Source organism: Dinoponera quadriceps, unplaced genomic scaffold (genome assembly GCF_001313825.1).
Source record: "Dinoponera quadriceps isolate SergipeBrazil2010 unplaced genomic scaffold, ASM131382v1 scaffold5274, whole genome shotgun sequence".
Classification (NCBI taxonomy): domain Eukaryota; kingdom Metazoa; phylum Arthropoda; class Insecta; order Hymenoptera; family Formicidae; genus Dinoponera; species Dinoponera quadriceps.
The window spans coordinates 142,412-162,595 of NW_014559203.1; the positions used below are offsets into that span (position 1 = coordinate 142,412).

At 42.1% G+C, this 20,184-nt stretch overlaps 3 protein-coding genes across 3 annotated transcripts; 1 reads left to right on the top strand and 2 right to left on the bottom strand.

Moving 5' to 3' along the window:
- Positions 1–141: 141 nt before the first annotated feature.
- LOC106750239 (isoleucine--tRNA ligase, cytoplasmic) lies at positions 142–5,655 on the bottom strand. Its single transcript, XM_014630435.1, has 2 exons — positions 5,569–5,655; positions 142–5,375 (listed from the first exon to the last, which is right to left on the bottom strand). The coding sequence occupies exon 2, from the start codon at positions 5,319–5,321 to the stop codon at positions 1,566–1,568; it is 3,756 nt and encodes a 1,251-aa protein (XP_014485921.1). The 5' UTR covers positions 5,322–5,375; positions 5,569–5,655; the 3' UTR covers positions 142–1,565.
- Positions 5,656–5,958: 303 nt separating this feature from the next.
- LOC106750237 (ADAM 17-like protease) lies at positions 5,959–10,561 on the bottom strand. Its single transcript, XM_014630429.1, has 14 exons — positions 10,181–10,561; positions 9,956–10,094; positions 9,762–9,862; positions 9,568–9,689; positions 9,262–9,412; positions 8,965–9,155; positions 8,693–8,887; positions 8,464–8,602; positions 8,006–8,160; positions 7,850–7,930; positions 7,482–7,690; positions 7,132–7,370; positions 6,827–6,942; positions 5,959–6,740 (listed from the first exon to the last, which is right to left on the bottom strand). Exons 1-14 carry the CDS (start codon positions 10,236–10,238, stop codon positions 6,423–6,425), a joined length of 2,214 nt encoding a protein of 737 aa, XP_014485915.1. The 5' UTR covers positions 10,239–10,561; the 3' UTR covers positions 5,959–6,422.
- A 3,525-nt stretch (positions 10,562–14,086) lies between these two features.
- On the top strand, positions 14,087–17,556 carry LOC106750236 (transient receptor potential channel pyrexia-like; the record flags this gene model as incomplete). The annotated part of the gene is made up of 1 exon (XM_014630428.1): positions 14,087–17,556. A coding segment is annotated over exon 1 (2,779 nt), but the record flags the coding sequence as incomplete, so codon positions are not given.
- Between the last annotated feature and the right edge of the window lie 2,628 nt (positions 17,557–20,184).

Sequence of the window (20,184 nt, forward strand, 5' to 3'; positions counted from 1 at the left end):
CTTATGCAATATTATCTTATAAGGAGGACTTTCATTAACCTATTTATTAATCTAATTTTTATTACTTCGATGAAGTTACGAGAGAATTATCAAGAAATTCTCTGTGGGTAGTTTTATTTATTATTAATATATATATATATATTTTTTTTTCCTTTAAATTTTGTATAGTACGTTGTTTAACATTCGGTGAAATGTTATCAAATGATACTGCAAATATATATTACGATTGTTTGAGATTTGCCGAGTTTAATGGAATTATTTTACAAATACACACACACACACACACACACACACACACACACACATATTTAAGCATCGTAAAGATTCGGGCAGTTACGTCTAATGAGCTGAGAAATTGTAATTGCCGGTAATGTGGAGTTGCATTTAAATAAATAAAAAAAAAATCGAAGGGGAAAGGGAATTAAATTATCTACGACCTACGTCTAATGCAAGCTCGAAATATTATTTATTTGTGTTGTACAATTTGTATGTAAAGAGAAAATGATATATATAATGCGTCAACGCGTCTATAACGAATTAGATTTCGAAATAAGTATAAAACATGAATAAGATTTTTCATAGATGTTTATAATATAGTCAAGATGGGGGAAGTGGCGGTACATATTATTGTCTCTCTCTCTCTCTCTCTCTCTCTTTTTATCGCGCTCAGTGTGCTATATAATTTCTATTCAAGTTAGCTCACAATAAATATATGCCAATTGTTTTTATCCGATGTCAATAAACGTCTAATTTATTTAATGCTTTTATCACGTGCTCTTCCTACTTCTTAGAAATAAATACGGTTGTATTATAAGTATGTACATCGTATAAGTACGTGATAAGATTGATAAGACGTGATAAGATTTCGTAAATATTAATAAAGAGGAGAAATGAAGTAACTGCAAATTTTCGTTAAATTTTAAGGAGACATCGAGAGGCAAAAATTACGCTTTACAATAGTCGAGAGCGATCTGAAGGATATAAATATCAAAAGAATGCATAGAAAGAAATAAATACAGTGATAAAATTCCAAAAGTATAGAAAGAAATAAATACGGTGACAAAATCCCAAAAGCAACTTAATATCAAAGTGACGATTAATCTTTCCCTTTTTCTTTCTCAATACAAAGACAGCAAAATGTCCAATACATATATATCCATATATTAACCTTGATCTTGTATTAAATAAATGCGGTAACTTTGCGATAAATAATGTTTAAATATTAATCGCTACTTTCCTCGCAGCAAAATATATATATATCTTTATATACTCACCTACATATACCTGTTAGTCAGAGAACCATTGCGAAACTGGAACGAAAAATGTATATCCCGAGTTCTTTTCTTTTTTATTCTTAGATATTTCCCGACTCGATAGTTAAAAATACTCCGTTTCCCTCTCTTAGAAACTCAAAACGCGCGTTACAAAATGCGATAACAATAATGTATCTTCACAAGATGCTCGCGTATTTCTTCACATCCTTCTCGACGATGCGATTGTTCGAGGAACCGGCAAAAAAAAAAAAAGGAAAAAAAGAAAAACGATTCAACTTTCAACTCGAGCCGCTAAAACTCCAACGTTCGGCCGCGCAGGTGATTCGTCGGCGTCGCGCGGCAGGGCAGAGCGAGGTCCGAGTCGTCGAGCAACGAGCCCAACTGTCGTTTGAGCCTCGCGTCGCTCAAAATGAAGTCGCCCTTAGGATTCTCCAAGAGCACGCTCCCCGTCGTCGTGCCGTTCTTCACGTTGACGAAATCGCAGACGGCGGTGCGCGTGTCTTCGCCGCCGGCCGGCGAAGTGCCCGGCCTCACCACCTTGAGCGTTCGTCCGTCGAACGTTTCGGCCGGCACCGGCGTGTCACTCGCCTCGGTGATCAATTCGTTATTCAAGTACAGGTCGTAGGGGAGACCGTAGATACCGAATATGAGCTCGACCTCTCGTTTCAGACGCTCGTACGTGATGGGCCCGGAAGCCTCGGGGGTGTCGAGGAGGACCGTGGCGCGGTGGGCGGTCGCGCCGAACCTCGGCTCTATGTTCACCAGCTGCAGATTGACGTAACCGGCGAAGGGCCGCGTCGATCCGTCCTCCGGCGGGGACTTCGGTTCGCTTCTCACCAGCACGAGTTTCATGTCCACCCCCTTGATCTTCTGCATCTCCTCGAGGATGACGACTGCGTCGGACGGTAGCTGCCCGATGTCCCTCTGCGGCGTCCTCGTGACGTTCTCGATGAACTCCTTGTAGCTGACCACCACCTTCGCCAGATTGCTGTCCGCTTCCCCGATCTCATAGTAGGCGGTCGCGTCGTCCGTGGGCACCATCTGCGCCTTCTTCCGCAGCTTCTGCACCCGATTGATCACCTCTCGCGCCACACCCTCGTTCCGCATCTCCTCGTCCGGGGTGACGTCCAGGAGGATCAGTACGTTGCCCTCGCTGTGCGCCTCGTAGCGTTTCGAGAGCTCCTCGGCGGCCGGGCCGGTGAAGCTGAACATGAGCCGGAGCTCGGACGGCTCCAGCACGTGGCCCTCGACGACGATCTCCTTCGTGTCGACGAAGGTGCGCAGCCGCTCGTCCGACAGCTCCTTGATCGCCTGTGCGACCCGCTTGAACTCCCCCTTCAGCCGCGCCCCGAGACTCTTGTGGTCCGGCTCGGCTCGCAACGTCACCCCGTACCTCTCCTTGTCCGTGGTGGTCGTAAGTTTCCTCACGTTCAGCTCGCCGAGGATGTACGACTCCAGCGAGACGACGTCGCGCAGCACCTCCGGGTCCTGATGGATCACCACGATCTCCGGCAGGGGATACTTGGTGGGCACGGTCTTCCTGTCCCGCACCACGCGTCCCAGCTCGATTATCGTCTGCATGTGCGACACGGCCTTCTCGATCTTCTCGTCGATCAAGCGCGGCACCGGCTCCGGTATCATCTGATAGTGCACGCTGTCCATGTTCTCCCCGGACGGCGGTAGCCTCTTGGACAGACGCTGGAACATGGATTCCGTGAGGAAGGGCGTGAACGGCGCGTTCGTCCTCACCATCGTGTAGACCACCAGGAAGAGGGTGTTCAAGGCGTTCCGGCAGTCGTCGGCGCCGGTCTCGCCCTTCACGCGCTTCCTGTTCATCCGCACGTACCAGTTGGTGAGGTTGTCGATGTACTTGATCAGGTGGGGCACCACGGTGTACAGTCTGTAAGCGTGCATCTCACACTTGAGGAAGCCCAGCAGCGTCTGCGTGAATGACACTATCCACCTGTCCATTTTGTTCTCGGAGCGAAACTCGGCGGCGTCGAAGACGAAGGAGGCGCGCTCCTCCTTCTCGAAGCGCTCCAGGTTCTGCATGAGGAAGCGGAACGCGTTGTACCACGGCAGGAAGACGTCCTTTATCATGTCCCGCACCCCCTCCTCCTTGAAGCGGAGGTTCTCCGCGCGGACGACCGGCGAGTTGATGAGGTAGAGACGCAGCGCGTCCGCGCCGTACTTCTCCACGACGTCCATCGGGTTCGGATAGTTCTTCTTGCGCTTCGACATCTTCTGCCCGTCGGACGCGAGCACCAAGCCGTTCGCCACGAGGTTCCTGAACGGCGTTTTGCCGAACAGCGCGGTCGACACCACGAGGAGCGTGTAGAACCAGCCGCGGGTCTGGTCGATCCCCTCGGCGATGAAGTCCGCCGGGAAGCACCGGCGGAAGAAGTCCTCGCGACCCTCGAACGGGTAGTGCACGTGGGCGTACGGCATCGAACCGGACTCGAACCAGCAGTCGAAGACCTCGGGCAAGCGGCGCAGAGGCGGCTGGCCCGCCCGCCTCGACGGTATCGTCAGGTGGTCTATGTTCTCCCGGTGGAGGTCCGTCACCTTCGCGCCCGTCAGCGCCTCCAGCTCGGCGATGCTGCCGACGCACACGATCTCTCGCTTGTCCTCGGAGATCCACAGCGGGATGGGGTTGCCCCAGTAACGATTGCGACTGATGGCCCAGTCGCGCGCTTCGCGCAGCCAGTTGCCGAATCGCTTGTCCTTCACGTTCCCCGGCACCCAGTAGGTGGCGCTGTTCGCCTCCAGTAGTTTCTCCCTCATGTGCTCCACCTTGACGAACCACGAGGGCACGGCTTTGTAGATCAACGGCGTGTCGGACCGCCAGCAGAACGGGTAGTTGTGCTTGATGTTGCCGCTTACGAGCAGCTTCTTCTCCGACCGGAGGTGCTTTATGATCTCTTTGTCCGCGTCCTTCACGTACTTGCCGAGGAAGTCGTGCACCGGCTCGACGAAGCAGCCGCGGCTGTCGACGGGGCACACCGCCTCCTGGTGCTTCGTGATGATACCCGCCTCTAAGCAGCACCGGTAATCGTCCTCGCCGAAGTACGGCGCCTGGTGGACGATACCGGTCCCGGTCTCCGCGGTCACGTACGTGTCGTTCAACACTCGGAAGGCGCCCTCCTTCCTGAGATCGGCGTAATAGGGGAACAGCGGCTCGTAAGCCTTCCCTTTCAAGTCCGCGCCGTTTCTCTTGCCCTGCACCGTGTACAGGTCTTGCGAGTTGAAGACGAGTCCCAACTGAGCCTCCAGTAGGATGTAAACCTTACCGGACGCGTTGTCTCTCACCTCCGCGTATTCGAAGGTGGGGTTGGCGCAGAGCGCCAGGTTGCTGGGTAACGTCCACGGGGTCGTCGTCCAGGCCAGGATCGACACACCCGGCTCGTCCAGTAAAGGGAAGGCCACGATCACGGACGGGTCGGTGACGTCCTTGTAATTCTGACTGGCCTCGAAGTTCGACAGCGGCGTGTTGCAAGCCGTCGAATAGGGCATCACTTTGACACCTTGATAGACCAGGCCCATGTTGTACAGCTCCTTGAATACCCACCAGATCGACTCCATGTACCACGGATACATGGTCTTGTAGTCGTTCTTGAAGTCTATCCACCGGCCCATCCTGCTGATGATTATCTCCCATTCCTTGGAATACTTCATGATGATCTTGCGGCATTCATTGTTGTACGCCGCGATACCCATTTTTGCAACATCATCGGGCCCACGAATATCGAGCATCTTATCTATCTCGTATTCTACCGGCAATCCGTGCGTATCCCAGCCGAATCGACGCTCCACGTAAAAGCCGCTTTGATGCGCGTACCTCGTCACGATGTCCTTTATGGTGCCGGCGAGAATGTGGCCGTAATGCGGCAAACCGGTGGCGAACGGCGGGCCATCGTAAAACGTGTACCTAGGCCGGTTCTTCGACAGGTGGAGGCTGGTCTGAAACACGTCCAGATCCTTCCACAGCTTCTGCACCGCCTCCTCCTCCTTCGGGAAATTTACGGTCTCCGGCAGCTTCTCGCACATCTTTCCGAGTCCGAGGTCCCTTTCGAAGTATCTTTTCCCAGATGGAATCCGCAACTGGGAGCAAAGTGAACCACTAACCTGACGCAATCTCGTGACGTCTTTACGTAGAAGAAGATTAAGGCAAATTTAACACGCGTTCTTCTCAATTAGACTTCCTATCAGACAATTAATTCTTAATATTCTCGACATTTGATATCGAATAAGTTATTATTAATGATATTTTAATAGTGTTTAGATTCCTACGTACCCACGAGGAAGGAGGAGAGCAAATGGCACACTAATTCAAAAGCGAAGGCTCTTCTTATCCGCCGTTGAGGCCCCGGATTGGTCAACGAGTCTGGTGGCGGCTCGTAGCGGAGAGTCTGGAACTACGCTTTACAACAACGGGCCAATCCACTGATCCCATTATTTTCCGTTAATTCCAAGACCTCCGATACGAGTCGCCACCATATTTACCGGCAAGTCGTAGCACTCAACGATAAGTCGGATGGATTTCACTCTCAAGTGACACGACTCAATGGTGGGTCAGACGGCTTTTTATTTTCATAAGCGCGATTCAACGACAAACAGGATTTATTTTCGATTAATATGGTATCGCAACGACGGATCAAGTTTTTTTATTTTTCAATAACAACCGAATGTTTTTTTCTTTTTAATACATAGTAAAAAAAATTGCATCATTCAATACACAACATATACATTACATAAAAGTAAAAAAAAAACAATTTCTATTTTTATATATATTAATATACACATATGTACATATATATAAATTAAAATATTAAATACTCTCACTGTGGAATGAAATGCAATGAGCAACTGAGAATTTTCCAACTGCGTATTTTTAACCGTCTTAATTTGTTTTCTACGCAAAGACGTCACGAGATTGCGTCAGGTTAGTGGTTCACCTTGATGACCAGTTCCGGATTCCATCTGGGATTCCTATCGCTTGCGTGCGAAGTGCAGTTTCGCAACTATTTATAACACTTAATTGCGACAATTTCCACAATTTTAAATATTTAACTTGTAACGCGTTCTACGACACCCTGTGCAATATGACACAATGACTAGATGACTGAAGTACACAACGCAATACTAATTCTAGTTTCGTGATTCGCGATGCATCATGTGTTGTACTCGGGGTCGTTGGCCGCCGACGTAGATCACCCGCCTGTGCTCGTCCGGATGGATCAGCTCGTCCGTGTGCTTCCACCGCCACTTCTTCTCGCTCTCCTTGATACGCCTGTGATCGATGTAACTGATAACGCAACTCGCCGGTATCCAAACAATGGCAGTAATGATTATCACAGCTCCTACTATGTTGTCTTTGAGGAAACGCATCACTTTGTTGATGTTTATGTCCTCGATGATGTCCCAGAATCGTTCCACCACATCTTGAATCGTTTTCTCGCATATACCCTGAAACGATACACATACATGCGACACCAGACGGCGGATCATGTGAGGTTCGTTGCGAGGAAAAGAAGCTCGCTTCGGCGTGTCACCTTGTTGCAGAAGCCTTGAATGCACGGTGTGCCGTCCGGCAAAATATCCTGCGGATCGATCGGGAAGCACGTCTCGTTTAAACTCATCCTGCAGCATCTTTTGCACGCATCGCCAACTGTTGGGGAAATACGGCGTAACAAGTATCGACGGAACAATATATAATAACGTAATCTACCGTTCCGTTTCATCTTTCACCAATCAACCGGATCTAATAACGCTAATATATGACTAACACCGTGACAAATGTTGGCTATTTTCGGGCATCACCGCGATATATCGGAAAGTTGGAATGTAAAATGCATACTTGTGTCGCACATGCAGCTTTGTAAACTCTGGGTCTCGCAGTACGGCACGCATTTGCCCGTGCGGCATTGCCCACGTTCGAGACAATTGGTGCCGTCCTTCATAGGCGGTGATTTCGGACATTCACTGGACGCCCCGGTGCAACGCGACTCCTGTTCGCAGGTCGAGTATTGGGCGTCGCGACACTTCGTGCCCGAAGGCATGTACGCGCAATTCTGACAGCAAGGGGAGTTCTTGTCGCTGAGGAGAGGATACGATCGGCATTACGTACTGATTAATTAGCGTAATTCGTATGATCAATTGTCAGAGGAGAAATCTACACGTCCGTGATACCTCTATCTCTATCGTTACCTGCAAACTGCGTTCTGATTCCTTCGAAGTTTGCAGTTTTTATCGCAACATGCGTCGTTATCCTCCGTTCCGAGGAGGCCCGCGTCGCACTCCTCGTCACCCTCGACTCTTAAGTTACCGCAGAACGATTCCTCCGGTTCCGAGAAACACCGTCCGGATTTCGCCTGCAACACCTTCCTGATGGATCGCAAGCTGCACGGCGAAAATCTCTGCGCGAGTGAAAAGTAACTTTATACATCCGTGAATATCTGTCTATGGGCGCGCAGTAATTGTGCGTGAGTCTACATTGTATAAAACAGGGTATCGATGTCGAGAAACGGGAACTTTTAGCGGTAACTAGAATGTGAGTGAAAGGAGAGGAACTCTACCTTGTTATTTACATCATAGCCGCTAACGCTGTAAGTGTACATCAAATAAGATCCACCCTGGCTCGCGCTCGGGCTGCATTCCTACATTGATAAAGCAGGAACATCGAATCTCGGCCTTCGAGAAAATGAAAATCACCTTTTAAACTTGTTACTCACTGTAATATCCGGATCATGTTCGGAACCCCAATTATGGCCAAATTCATGCGCCGTTACTAGATCGGCCTCTCTCGTAATTACTCTCTGCCCATAATGATTCCTGCTGGAGCTCAGTCCGGAATTCAGATACAACGTGTATCCATTTTTAAAGTATTCTGCAATATGAAATATTTTCATCGGTGGAAATAACGAGTCACTTCACTTTCGTGTTACACGCGATATTGGAGTGAGTCGTCTAACTTCTCAAGTCGTTGTAACTTTAATTACATGTTTCGAGAACTTCCATGTTGTAAAGGTTACATACGCATCATTCAATGCGATGGCCACGGTGTTAAACGGTATTTGAGATCACAACGAGAAGTTTCATCGATTATTTTAGATTGAAACGTTAAGTGGCTCACTCGGTACAATTCATTTAGGATAATATGAATGTATGAAGTTCAGCTTCTCCGATGTACCTGGTGTACAAATGCCACCTACTGAATTTCTACGAGGAGATCCGACATAGGCTAGCCCGAGAATACCACCTTCAAACTTGAGATCAGTGAATAAATGGGCCAAACAAAAATCCTTGTGGCTGTATTCTCGGCTAAATACCTGCATCAACACGGTAACGTTCAATGGATGAGCTTAATTTCACGAATTTCGGTAAAGAATGTACTTTAATCGTGTGGATTATACAGCAACCTCGAGCAATGTGCGGACGTCCCACTTCTCACGAACCATATTGTAATGGGTTTCACCACCTCTCACTCGTGTGGGCTCACTGTGGACGACGATTTTCTTTATGACGAAACCCATCCCTTTGAAACCATCCTGTTCCTGCCGTTCTTGCCACATGGTGTCATTGTAAATCTTGTGCACTCTGTCAATCAAACTTATCTATAAAAAGATTCATACAGTTATGCTCCTTAATCAACGCTCGAACTGGACAATAATGTGCGGCCATACTTATGTACCAGATAATTAATTGTAGTTTTCGTACTACTGGCTCCCATCTCCTGGTAAAATCGATAATCAGCTACCAACAATAACGGACATCTCGTTTTCGTCGGTGTATATTCGTAATTTTCTGTATGTCTCTTTACCCTACGGCTATCTATCTCCATATCGTCCTCTTCAAAATCATCCTTCTCATCCAGCAGAAAATCTGTGGCAAAAATAATCTTGTCACGATACTGAAGGCAATTATATAAGAGAAAAATTGTACACGAAAAAGTTATTTATATCTCATTCGTATTCTGGCAAAATCATACTTGAGTTTTCTTTAACGTAACCACAGGTTTTAGGAGCTCCATGTGTATGTCCTTCTCCATCTTGATAATGCTCCCAACTGAGCTTAACATCCGAAGATTTGTAAATTATCATTGTTTGATTATCAAATTGTGGAAGATGCCTCCAGGATGGCTGAAACATGTTCACTTCTTCACTACATATATATATGAATTTATATAGCGTACGTTTTATATTTAGATAATGGCAGGCTAACAGAGATCAATAATTATCAGGAGAATAATCAGAAAATTTTACAACTATTATTATATACTTAAACGTGTACTTACCTCGATATGAAAGGTTTCATCCAATATTGTAATACTACCCGTCACAATACCATTATCAATATGTACTTGGGCATGAGATTCAATTTCACCAAATACACGGCCATGGTAAAAGCTGTCATGATCTGTATATAGACATCCATTAGAAAATAACAATGACTTAAATCTGTCTACTGTAATAAATATTACATTCATACCTAAATGTATAGTTTTTTCTTTTCCATCAGCATTGACTTCGTATGCCTTGAAATTGGAATGTATAACTTCTCTCCTAGGGGTTAAAATTAACCGAAAATGTCTATAATCAAAAGAGATATTATCAATTGGTGTTCATTAAAATAGAATATTTTGATAATGGTAATTTATATTTTGAAAGAATTAAGTCTCTTACCGTCCATGTGAGTGGAATTCTAGTTCATTAATTTTATTATAAGGATGATAGCTGTGCTGAATGCCGCGTTTTGTAATCCTATGTTGAAGACTGGTACTATGAATTGTTTCATAATATTTTAAATTTTTATGAAGTCCGTCTGTTGAAATAAGAAATTAATGAGAATTTAATGAATAAGTAACCAGCTAAAATAATTGTTGTGTCAAGATTGTAATATAAACTCACAAACACTTTGTAGAATGATGAAAGTACAGTAGATGAATGAAGTATCTTGAATCTTCATTGTCAGCAGAGTTACACGAGGAAAAATGTAAGTCCTCTTAGTTTGTATACGTTTATATTCTTGTTCTTCAAATTACTGTGTTATGATTTGGAGATTGTACATATGACTGTCGAAAGGACTGGCACCAGTACAATTTCATGAATACTTTCGACGCACTTCGTCCAAAAACAATTTACGGCAAATAACATAATAACGTGCATAAGTAGAAAAAAATTGGATTGTTACATGTTATTTTGTGAGGTAAAAATTGTCTCTTATTTGTCATAATTTTATATTTCTAGGTTATTGTATGTAGCGTGTGCTATTCGATTTTTAGGTTATAAAACAAATCGCTACAGTGTCGGTCTACAATAGATATCTTTAGCCTTAAGAAATTGACCAATCACAATTGATATTCGACTGTGATTGGTCATTTTTTTAGGCTTACAGCTTAAAACATCCATTGTAGACCGAGACTTAAGCGGGGTCTACAATGAGAATTTAAGGCGAATCATTTAAAAAACTGACCAATCATAATTGGTTGTTCTTCTATAATTCGACTGTGATTGGTCAATTTCTTAAGGTTTAAAGCTTAAAGCATCTATTGTAGGCCGGAACTTAAGCGGGGCCTACAATAAAAATTTTAATTCTAAACTTTAAGAAATTGACCAATCACAAATTATAGAAGAATAATCAATTGTGATTGATCAATTTCTTAAAGCTTAAGGTTTAAAACTCTATTGTAGACCTAAGAATCTAGGGACGGAGTATAAAGTGAAATTTTAAGGAGTTTAGCTAAATTGGCGGCAAGGGGAATGAGAGCTCTCTACTTTTTTATTCGCTTTTTATTCTCTTTCTACTATAGGTACTATAGGTTCACAATGCTTGATTCATTTTCTTGTGCAAGCATGAGTCACGAATAAAGGCAATTTATTTTTGTTATTGACATCAAGCCCAGAGTATAACTCTTTCCTACCGAACCCGGCAATCCGGCGAGCTCAACCAGAGCACCGCTCTCGACACAATATTAAGTAATTAATTCGTATTCGACGAAATTTGTGTAATATAAATATTATTAGTATTAATTAACCATAAGTTAATTTGATCTCAGTGGAAAATGCTTAGACTAAATGATTAAATGCAAATACTTTTTTGTTTATTTCAAAGTAGCCTATAGTTAGTCGTTATGTATAAGTATGTGTACATATATTGCCGAAATCTGCAAAGTAGTAATTACTGCGCTTATTATCAGAGAATAATATTAATATTTCATTCAGATTTATCGCATATGTGAAAAAAGAACATCGTCTGTCAGCTGCATAGCTGTACAAAATGCAACAAGCACCGAAGCACGTGTGAAAAAAATGACGTAATAATTATCAGCGTACCTGCAAGTGTATTTGCGTTGATGTACCTGCGAGTATTCCTGTCAATGTATTGGAAGAAATACATAGGACACTGACATTTTCAATACCGACAGTACGTGATAGTGAATCTTTGTCGATATCGATTTTACGCAAACACAGAACATTATCTCGTCTTGATTTATACAAGGTATCAATTTTACATATTTCAAAAGAATGAAATAAAATGTTATGTTTATGAAAATAATGTAGCATAATTAAAAAAAATTGTACATGCTTATATTAAAATTATATACCTGCACTAAACGTGCCTTTGTATCGCTAATTTTGTGTTTTAAATATTCCAATAATCTATTAAAATCTATGTTAAAATATGTTAAAAACATTTGCACAAGTACTTATTATTTTTATTTTTTAGATGGGATTGATCAATACTCCATCTTGTACTTCAAAAGTAGAAGCCGCGACTTTTATTACACAAGAGATTATTGAACTCTCCAGAAAAGAAGTGGATTCGAGAAGTGCATAGACGAGAAGTAAAGTTAATTCGCCGGAAACTTTATAATTATAAACGACAAGTAATGTCGTTATATCTTTATAAATATAAAATGACAAGTTCGGCATAAGAAAAAAATTCAAACTCTTGAAAGAGTTTTACATTCTTTAAAGGAAAGAAACCTGCTGTCATCGGAGGACCTGGAAGTTATTGAAAATTACAGTGAATGAAATAAGAATTTCTTAAATCGACAAATACATATTGTTAAAAAATGTATATAATATAAATAAATGTCAATACCTTTTTAGCACTACTTTTATATTACAGTTAGTCATGTATAATGTAAGTTGTATGTTGTCTACTTTTTATATGTAACGTGTAACGTGTAACGTAATAAAAAAATGCCTGTTATTTTAGCAATAAAATATTATTATTTAACTAACAGTGAATAGAAATGAACTATGTATCTTCCATACTCACGATTCTGAAATAAATGGAGTCTACAATACGAAAATCTGATTTATGTCCACTTTTTCGACGTTTCGCATCACTGTGGGTCGTTGGAATAGAATCTAGAATCCAGAAGATTCCAAAACTGTCGGACTTCGCGCTCGCGCATCGCACTTTGACACATCGCGCTTTCGCCGAAATATTACGCAGCGCGGAGACGTCACGCGCATGGCACGCGTGAATGAGTCGCTACATGGCGGGCACGTGGAAGCGAGTCACGCCGAGATCTCCTTAATGCGCGACCTTTTTCTCCAACAACTTTAAAAACTTGCTCGCTACCCCTCAAAGACATCTACGTTACATGCATGTCGATTAAACATCGATTCCGCGTGGATTCCACGGATGTCCTCATGGGATACGCACGGTCGTCACGAGTCAGGACACGCCAGTATCTTTAGAGCGTATATCTCGCAATAAATAGTCCATATGTCACAGAGCGTCGGTTAGTCGCGATCGTCGGTCATTTATCAAGTAATGATGAATGAATCGCGTTCGCGAGGTCTCGGATCGTCAATTTAAATCCGCCGAGACCACACGCGATCGCCGTTACACTGTCGGTGTAACAACTTTCTAGGCAGGCCGAACAGCGAATCTCATGACTATTTCCGTAGGACAATCTTGCGAATATCGTTCGCTCTAAGGAGAGTCTTGATTTTCGCACGAGAGCCGCACAATTGTGCATTTCGTGGTTTTGTGTACGGTATATTCCGTTCCGTGCGATGTCCGTTTGCCACGCGACGAAATTTCCGCCCCTTGCGTTGAGGATCTCCACCAGGACGTTCAACAAAGCGTCGAAAACTCGAATTTCTGATGTGAATTATAGGCAATAGTCTGCGCAAAAGTAAAATCTCAGCGCATCCTTTGTCCGTCCACTCGCATTGCACGCTGCACGCTTCAGCTTTTTTATTCAACGCGACTGTCATTATATAATGAATTGTATTGTAATTAATTAATAAATAGTTTTTGTGCATCACAGTGAAAACTCACTCGCCTTGCCTCCCGGCCCTTCAGCGCTTCCGAGGAAGGGAGTAACGCACAGCGGGCAGCATTGCGCGATTGCGGCGTTTCGATCGCATCGCGATCGAGCCAGGAATTTGTTTTAAAAGTAGACAAAATACGAATAAATCATTTTATAAATCTAAACAAATTGTTTTCTAATAGTAAAAAAAATGTTTATTTAACATAAAAAAGATTCCTTAATATTAGGAAATGATTAATTCAGATTTACAAAGTGATTCATTTGCATTTGTTTACTTTTAAGTCAGGCAGATATTTATTTAAATATCATTTTTACATTTAAAAAACTATTTTTTCTTGTAAAGAAATAATTTGTTTTCTCTTATATAAAGATATTTTAAATCAAAAAAATTATATTTTTTAATCTAGAAACTCGTGATTTTACAAATCATTTTATATATTTAAAAAAAATATTGTTTTGTATTTATGAATTTTTTCTTAAATATAATATATATTTTTCTAAGTTTGTAAAATATATTTAACAAAATATATTTTCTTTATTTTTAAAATAATTTTTTTCAGTATATAAACTACTCACTTTGTGTGTCGCTAGTGCGTGTGTACATGCGATTTGGAAGATTAAATTCCCTAAACAAGAAAAGTATCTTTTTCACGGTTAAGATTTTGAGATCTCACAAGTAACTGCACCAATTTTGGTCGCGCTGATCACAATCAAAAACTTGCAACAACATTACATATGATTTTTTAAAACTTACTCTTCTAAACTTACCCCTTTGATACTAATATTTTGTCGTAAATATAAGCAATTAGATATTGTACTATACATGCTAAACTATTCACTTAAAATACATACTTTTTAAAAATTTAAGATAAAAATTTCTCCCTTACTTGGAATAATTTCGGCATTATAATTAGATACACAGATTGTTTTATTGCAAAAATACATCCCTATAAAATATCTCAAAAAATTATCCTCGCATATTGCCGCACACTAATGCATTCATCGAGACTCATAAAAACTTCACTCATCAATATTCCTATATCCAACGACCTCGTACTTCATATTACGGTATGAAACTGATGTGTTGAATTCATGGCCAATTAAAATCTATTACAGTGACGGGCGGAGATATAATATATCGTTTCAGCATCGAATCAGTATTTAGCTCGCTGTCGAAATAAGAGGGAGGACACGGAGGAAGAAAATCCATCATGTCGCGTGCGCCGCAGCGAAGGCAGACCGCTCCGGACCTTCTCATTCCCATCCCGATGGACACATTCCTCAGCGAAGAAAACGACCGGATCCAGATCGAGGATGATGACGTCTGCGAGTGCCCATCTCCGCGACAAAATCACTCCAAGTACATCGGGGACTACGTCAATCCAGCGGGTATCGATCGCTCGTCCGTGCATAACAACAAACATTTCATCAGGATCGCCCTCATGAAGCACGCACGTCAAGAAGGTTGCAGATTTCAGCTCTGCAAGGATCTCGAGAAGCTGAGTGGAACGGACGAGACGAACACGTTCCTCGCGGCCTGCGAACCGAATGAGATCAACGTCTTGTTGTTGTACGCGAGTTTCCTCGGTCGTGCTGATCTCATTTGCCGTTTGTGCGAACACGATGCTAACGTGAACCACGCCGAGTCTGACGTGGGTCTTACAGCCTTGCATTTGTGCGCGTTTCGAAATTGCCTGTACGGTGTTCGGTATTTGATAGAGAAGAAGGACGCGAACATCCGTTTCAATCAGACTCACACGCCGTTTCATTACGCCGCCTTCGGTAATTCCTACGACGTCGCTCGTTATTTCCTGGAGTTACCTGTGACCCAAGAGGCGTCTTCTCAGGACGAGGAGACGGTGCTACATGTGGCGGCGCGTGCCGACGCTGTACGCGTGCTCTCGCTGTTAGCTCTGAATAACAACGAGATGGACCGATTCGACCGGAACGGGTTCGCCGCTATCCATTACGCCGCTTTGTACGGTAACTTGGAATGCTTGAACGTGTTTCTGCAGTCGGACTGTCCAGTAAATTTGCCCACCGAGTCGAAGAAGACCGCTTTGCACATGGCCGCGACGGGAGGTTGGGTGGACGTGGTCCGTCTCCTGATCGAATCGAATGCGGATATTCAGCAGCAGGATCAGGCGGGAGACACGGCCTTGCACGCAGCCGTGAATTTTCACAGACTGGAGTGCGTGGAGGCCTTGCTGGTACACGACGCCGACCCGAACGCGGAGAACAACATAGGTCGATCGTCCCTGCATCAGGCCCTGAATGGCTCCCCAATAAGCGACAACATCATCGAACTTCTGCTGACCGCAAATGCGGATGTGAAAAAAGCCGACAGATACGGCAACACGCCTCTTCACATCGCCGCCTCGAAGGAGCTGTCACGATACGTTAATCTGCTGATCGAGCGCGAGGCCGACCTCAGCGCTAAGACCAAGGAAGGCACCAGTGCCTTATCCATCGTCCTGCGCAAGACTCCCACTTGCTTGGACATCTTCAAGCAAAGGCTGGATAAATTTGTCACCCTGCAGGGGCAAGGGTTCGTCGCTGGCGAGCTGAAGCTGAAAATGGAATTCCGTCCGTTGTTGCCGCCAGAGCATTGTGGACAGAGCGACATCAGTTATCTGAACATGTTCGTGAAAGAGGGCTACAAGGAGATCCTGCAGCACCCTCTGTGCCAGTCCTTCCTTCATCTCAAGTGGAAGAATATCAGGAAGTTTTACATCGCCAGGTTGTTTTCCTACCTGGTCTATCTGCTGTTCCTCATGAGCTGGGTGATGACCGGTCTGGCCTATAACTGTTACAACGAATCGCACGGGATCGAACGCAAGCCACCTCTCTGCACTGATGCGTCCGGGATCTTTGTTATTTCGAAAAACCGCGCGATACTCGAGGAGCAGTGGGTCATGCTGGTGGTGCTCACCCTGTTAGAGATCGTTCGCAAGATCACTGTGTTGCCCAGTTACCTTACCGTCCGACAGTTCTTCACGCAGGAGAACCTGGTGGACTGGTGCCTGATACTGACCGTGCTCGCGATCTCGTGCGTGTACACCGACAGAACGTATGCTTGGCAGAGATACCTCGGTGCCTTCGCCGTGTTCTGCGGCTGGAGCAACTTGATGCTGATGATAGGCCAATTCCCGATGTTCGGCACTTACGTCGCGATGTTCACCAGCGTGCAAGCCGAAGTCTTTAAGCTCCTTCTAGCGTACGCCTGCCTTCTGGTGGGCTTCACTGCCAGCTTTTGCATTATCTTCCCACACGACGAGCTGTTTAGCAGCTTCAGCATGGCTTTCATCAAGATTCTCGCGATGATGACCGGCGAACTGACTTTTGACTACTTCTTTCAATCTAACAAAACATTCTCCCAAGCCGACTTGCCGGACGTAAATCGGAATACCTGGGTCTTCCAGCAAATCTCAGCTCAATTCTTCTTCATGCTGTTCCTGCTGATCGTGACGATCGTGCTGATGAATCTACTGATCGGGATAGCTGTGCACGATATCAAAGGACTGCAGAAGTCGGCGGGGCTTGAGAAACTCGTTCGTCAGACCAATCTGATTTACGACATGGAAGTCGCGCTCCATACCGCGGTTCTGCCGAAACGTCTGTTGAAGTGGTTGCGGTGGTCCGCGTTGATTCAACCATCGCCAGTGTGCCCCGATATAACCGTCCATCCGCTAAATCCCCGAGAGACGAGCTTACCGCGCGATATTCTCTCGGCTGCCTACTCAATAGCCAAAGAAGGAAACGAGTATAATAATTCACCTTTATCACGTAGGAACACTTACGGTTCCCGCGATTGCGCAAAAACTTTTCTGAAAGATGACGTCTCTACCGCGTCGCGCCGCCGATGTAGCTTCGATGAAAACACATTGACACAAAATTACAACATACTTAAGAACGACTTTGTAGAACTCAAGATGATTTGTAAAAAGATTCTGACTCTCCTTCAAGAGCCCAGAAGGACGCACAGTACAAGTACGTATCGCGATCGGCGATAAAACGAAAACATTAATCGAGATGAATTGACAAAATTTCAAGTATAGTTTAAAAAATCAATTTATTTTTCAATTTTTGTTCGAAAAAAAATCGAAAATGTTTGTGGAAAAAATCGGGTTTTTTCCAATTTGTTTTCTTTCATTCATCCGCGGAAAGAAATCAAGACAAACCGTGGAAAAATGGAAAAAACTCGGGTTTTTTCTAAGGTTTTAACCCGGGATTATCACCTTCTTTTTTTTTTTTAAGTAAACGACCACCTGTGGTCATTTAGATTCCAACCACAAACCGCTATTATTAACAAAATATAGCATATTATCGATTGCTCTACGATTGATTATTATTTAAGGATACTGTAAATATAGATTTACTCTCTACTTTTTGAAAAAATGAGGAGAAACACAAAAAATATTAAGAACTGGAATAAGCTCATTAAATGTCTTATTATGACAGTATTTCGAATGATTGAAGATCTGTTGAAAAAATAATGTTTTATTACCTATTTTTAATGAGATAGCATATTTAAAAGTTCGTAAAGAATAATTGTTAAAAAAGATAATAGTTACCAACTGTTTAGTAATAATTACAAAATGAGTAGTAATATACAATTTTTCGATAAGTTGAACTAAGCAAATTATTCACTAAATATATATAATATTATATAATATAATAGTAATTAACAAATAGTTTGACATTTATATATTTATACAATAACACCCCAAGAGGCCAATAGAGTGTGTATCAGATCAAGAACTTATAGCTCAGGAATACGTTAACTTTATAATATAACTTTTCATTATTTCAACCTTAATATTATAATATAACTTTTCAATATTTATACCTTTATAATATAACTTTTCAATATTTCAACCTTAATATCTTGACTTATATATGACATGCGTTTTATTTAGCATAAGATTTGCACAGAGGAAATAATTTCTTTCAATTTAGTATTCCCGTTTGTTTAACTTTAATTCCTTGGGATTCGTTTTCAAATAATTTATTGTTTGGAATAATTATTATAATACTTGGTTTAAAACCTAAGAACAGTCATGGTATCTTTGGCACAGTAATATACATTATATCAATATTCATTTATATATCAACTTTTATTGTGATATTTTTAATGTTTTTAATGTTTTGCCAATAAATATTCATTACAATATTTTCCACACACTGTAAGAATACATTATATATGCGTTAAGTCACAGGCAAATCACAAGGATACCGCCAGAGCCATTGTAGTCAGTGTTAGTCGTCAGATCATCAAAATTAAGCAACAACGCGTGCGATAAGTAAGTGGCTGACTGAGACCGGCCGCCGCTTGGAATCAAAACCACGAAAAAATGTGAAATGACGATTCTTTTTTCTTTTAGCACGCTGGAAAATTTCAGCGAGTCCTTCTTTAAATTTCGTCATAGAGGAAAGTTTTTTTATAAAATTTTGTATAAAATATTTTTTATTGGGATAAGTAGTTTCTTTTTTGGAAATTGTATAAAATATTTTTTATTGGGATTAGGAGGTCCCTGGCATGTTGTATGAATATTAATATAATGTTACATTCAAGATTCCTGGGATGTTAATGATAGTTTAGATGAATATTTTTATGTTACTGGGATGTTAATGGCATGTTTATTTATCTCCGTGGAATATTATCATCTTACTATTTAAAGTTATTGTAATCTACTGGGACGTTGATGTTCAGTGAGGGGAGGAATTTTAGTAAAGATACAGAGTAGAAAGATTAAAGATAGACAAGTTAATTGGACATTTTAAGATCAATAGTGAATTTTAGAAAGTTTTATTATGTTATGAGATTTCGGCAATAAGTGCAGAGTAAAAGAGATTTCCTGGATCTTTTTAGAACGTAATTATTATGTACTGTTTCAATCAAAATCAATCAAAATCAATTATCTTTCGTGTCTGGTTTAAAATATATATTAGCATAAAAAGTATCGGTTAAACATGTAAAATGCCATTATTGCCAAGCTTCAAATTTTTCATTGGCACCATTACCATATGTAGAGAAAATAATATCCTTCGATGAAACTTCTGAAATTGTTTTCGGGATGTTTCTTGAGTTTCTAAACTCGAATCCTTGATTCGTCTAAATTTTCCAATTTTCGCAGTGCACTATAATAACGATAGAAAATGCAAATTAAATTAACGAAATCTTTAAACTGTGCTAAATTTTGACTTTAAATTTTAATTAGTAATTTTCAATATCGTTGAAATATTTAGTTTCTTTTAAACAGTAGCAATAAAATTATCCTACTTGTTTTTAATTGCGCATACATTAAACGTCTGTAACGTTTCATAGACCATTTGTTTTTCATAAAAATAACATATACATAATGCAATATACCATAACACATAGCAAACCACTCGAGGAATTAAATATTTATTATATATAATTAAAAGTTCAAGTTCTTCACGATCGTATTTATACAAATCCTGTTGACCTGTCCAAAGAGAACAAGTGGAAACTATCGAAGGAAAAAAGCGAAATGCTCGAAGCTAGAATATCGAGAAAATGTTTCCTTGAAGTCAATGTTATTTCCTTAATTTATGTGAAACAGTAGCGGAAACATCAATTGCAGGATTCTGTGC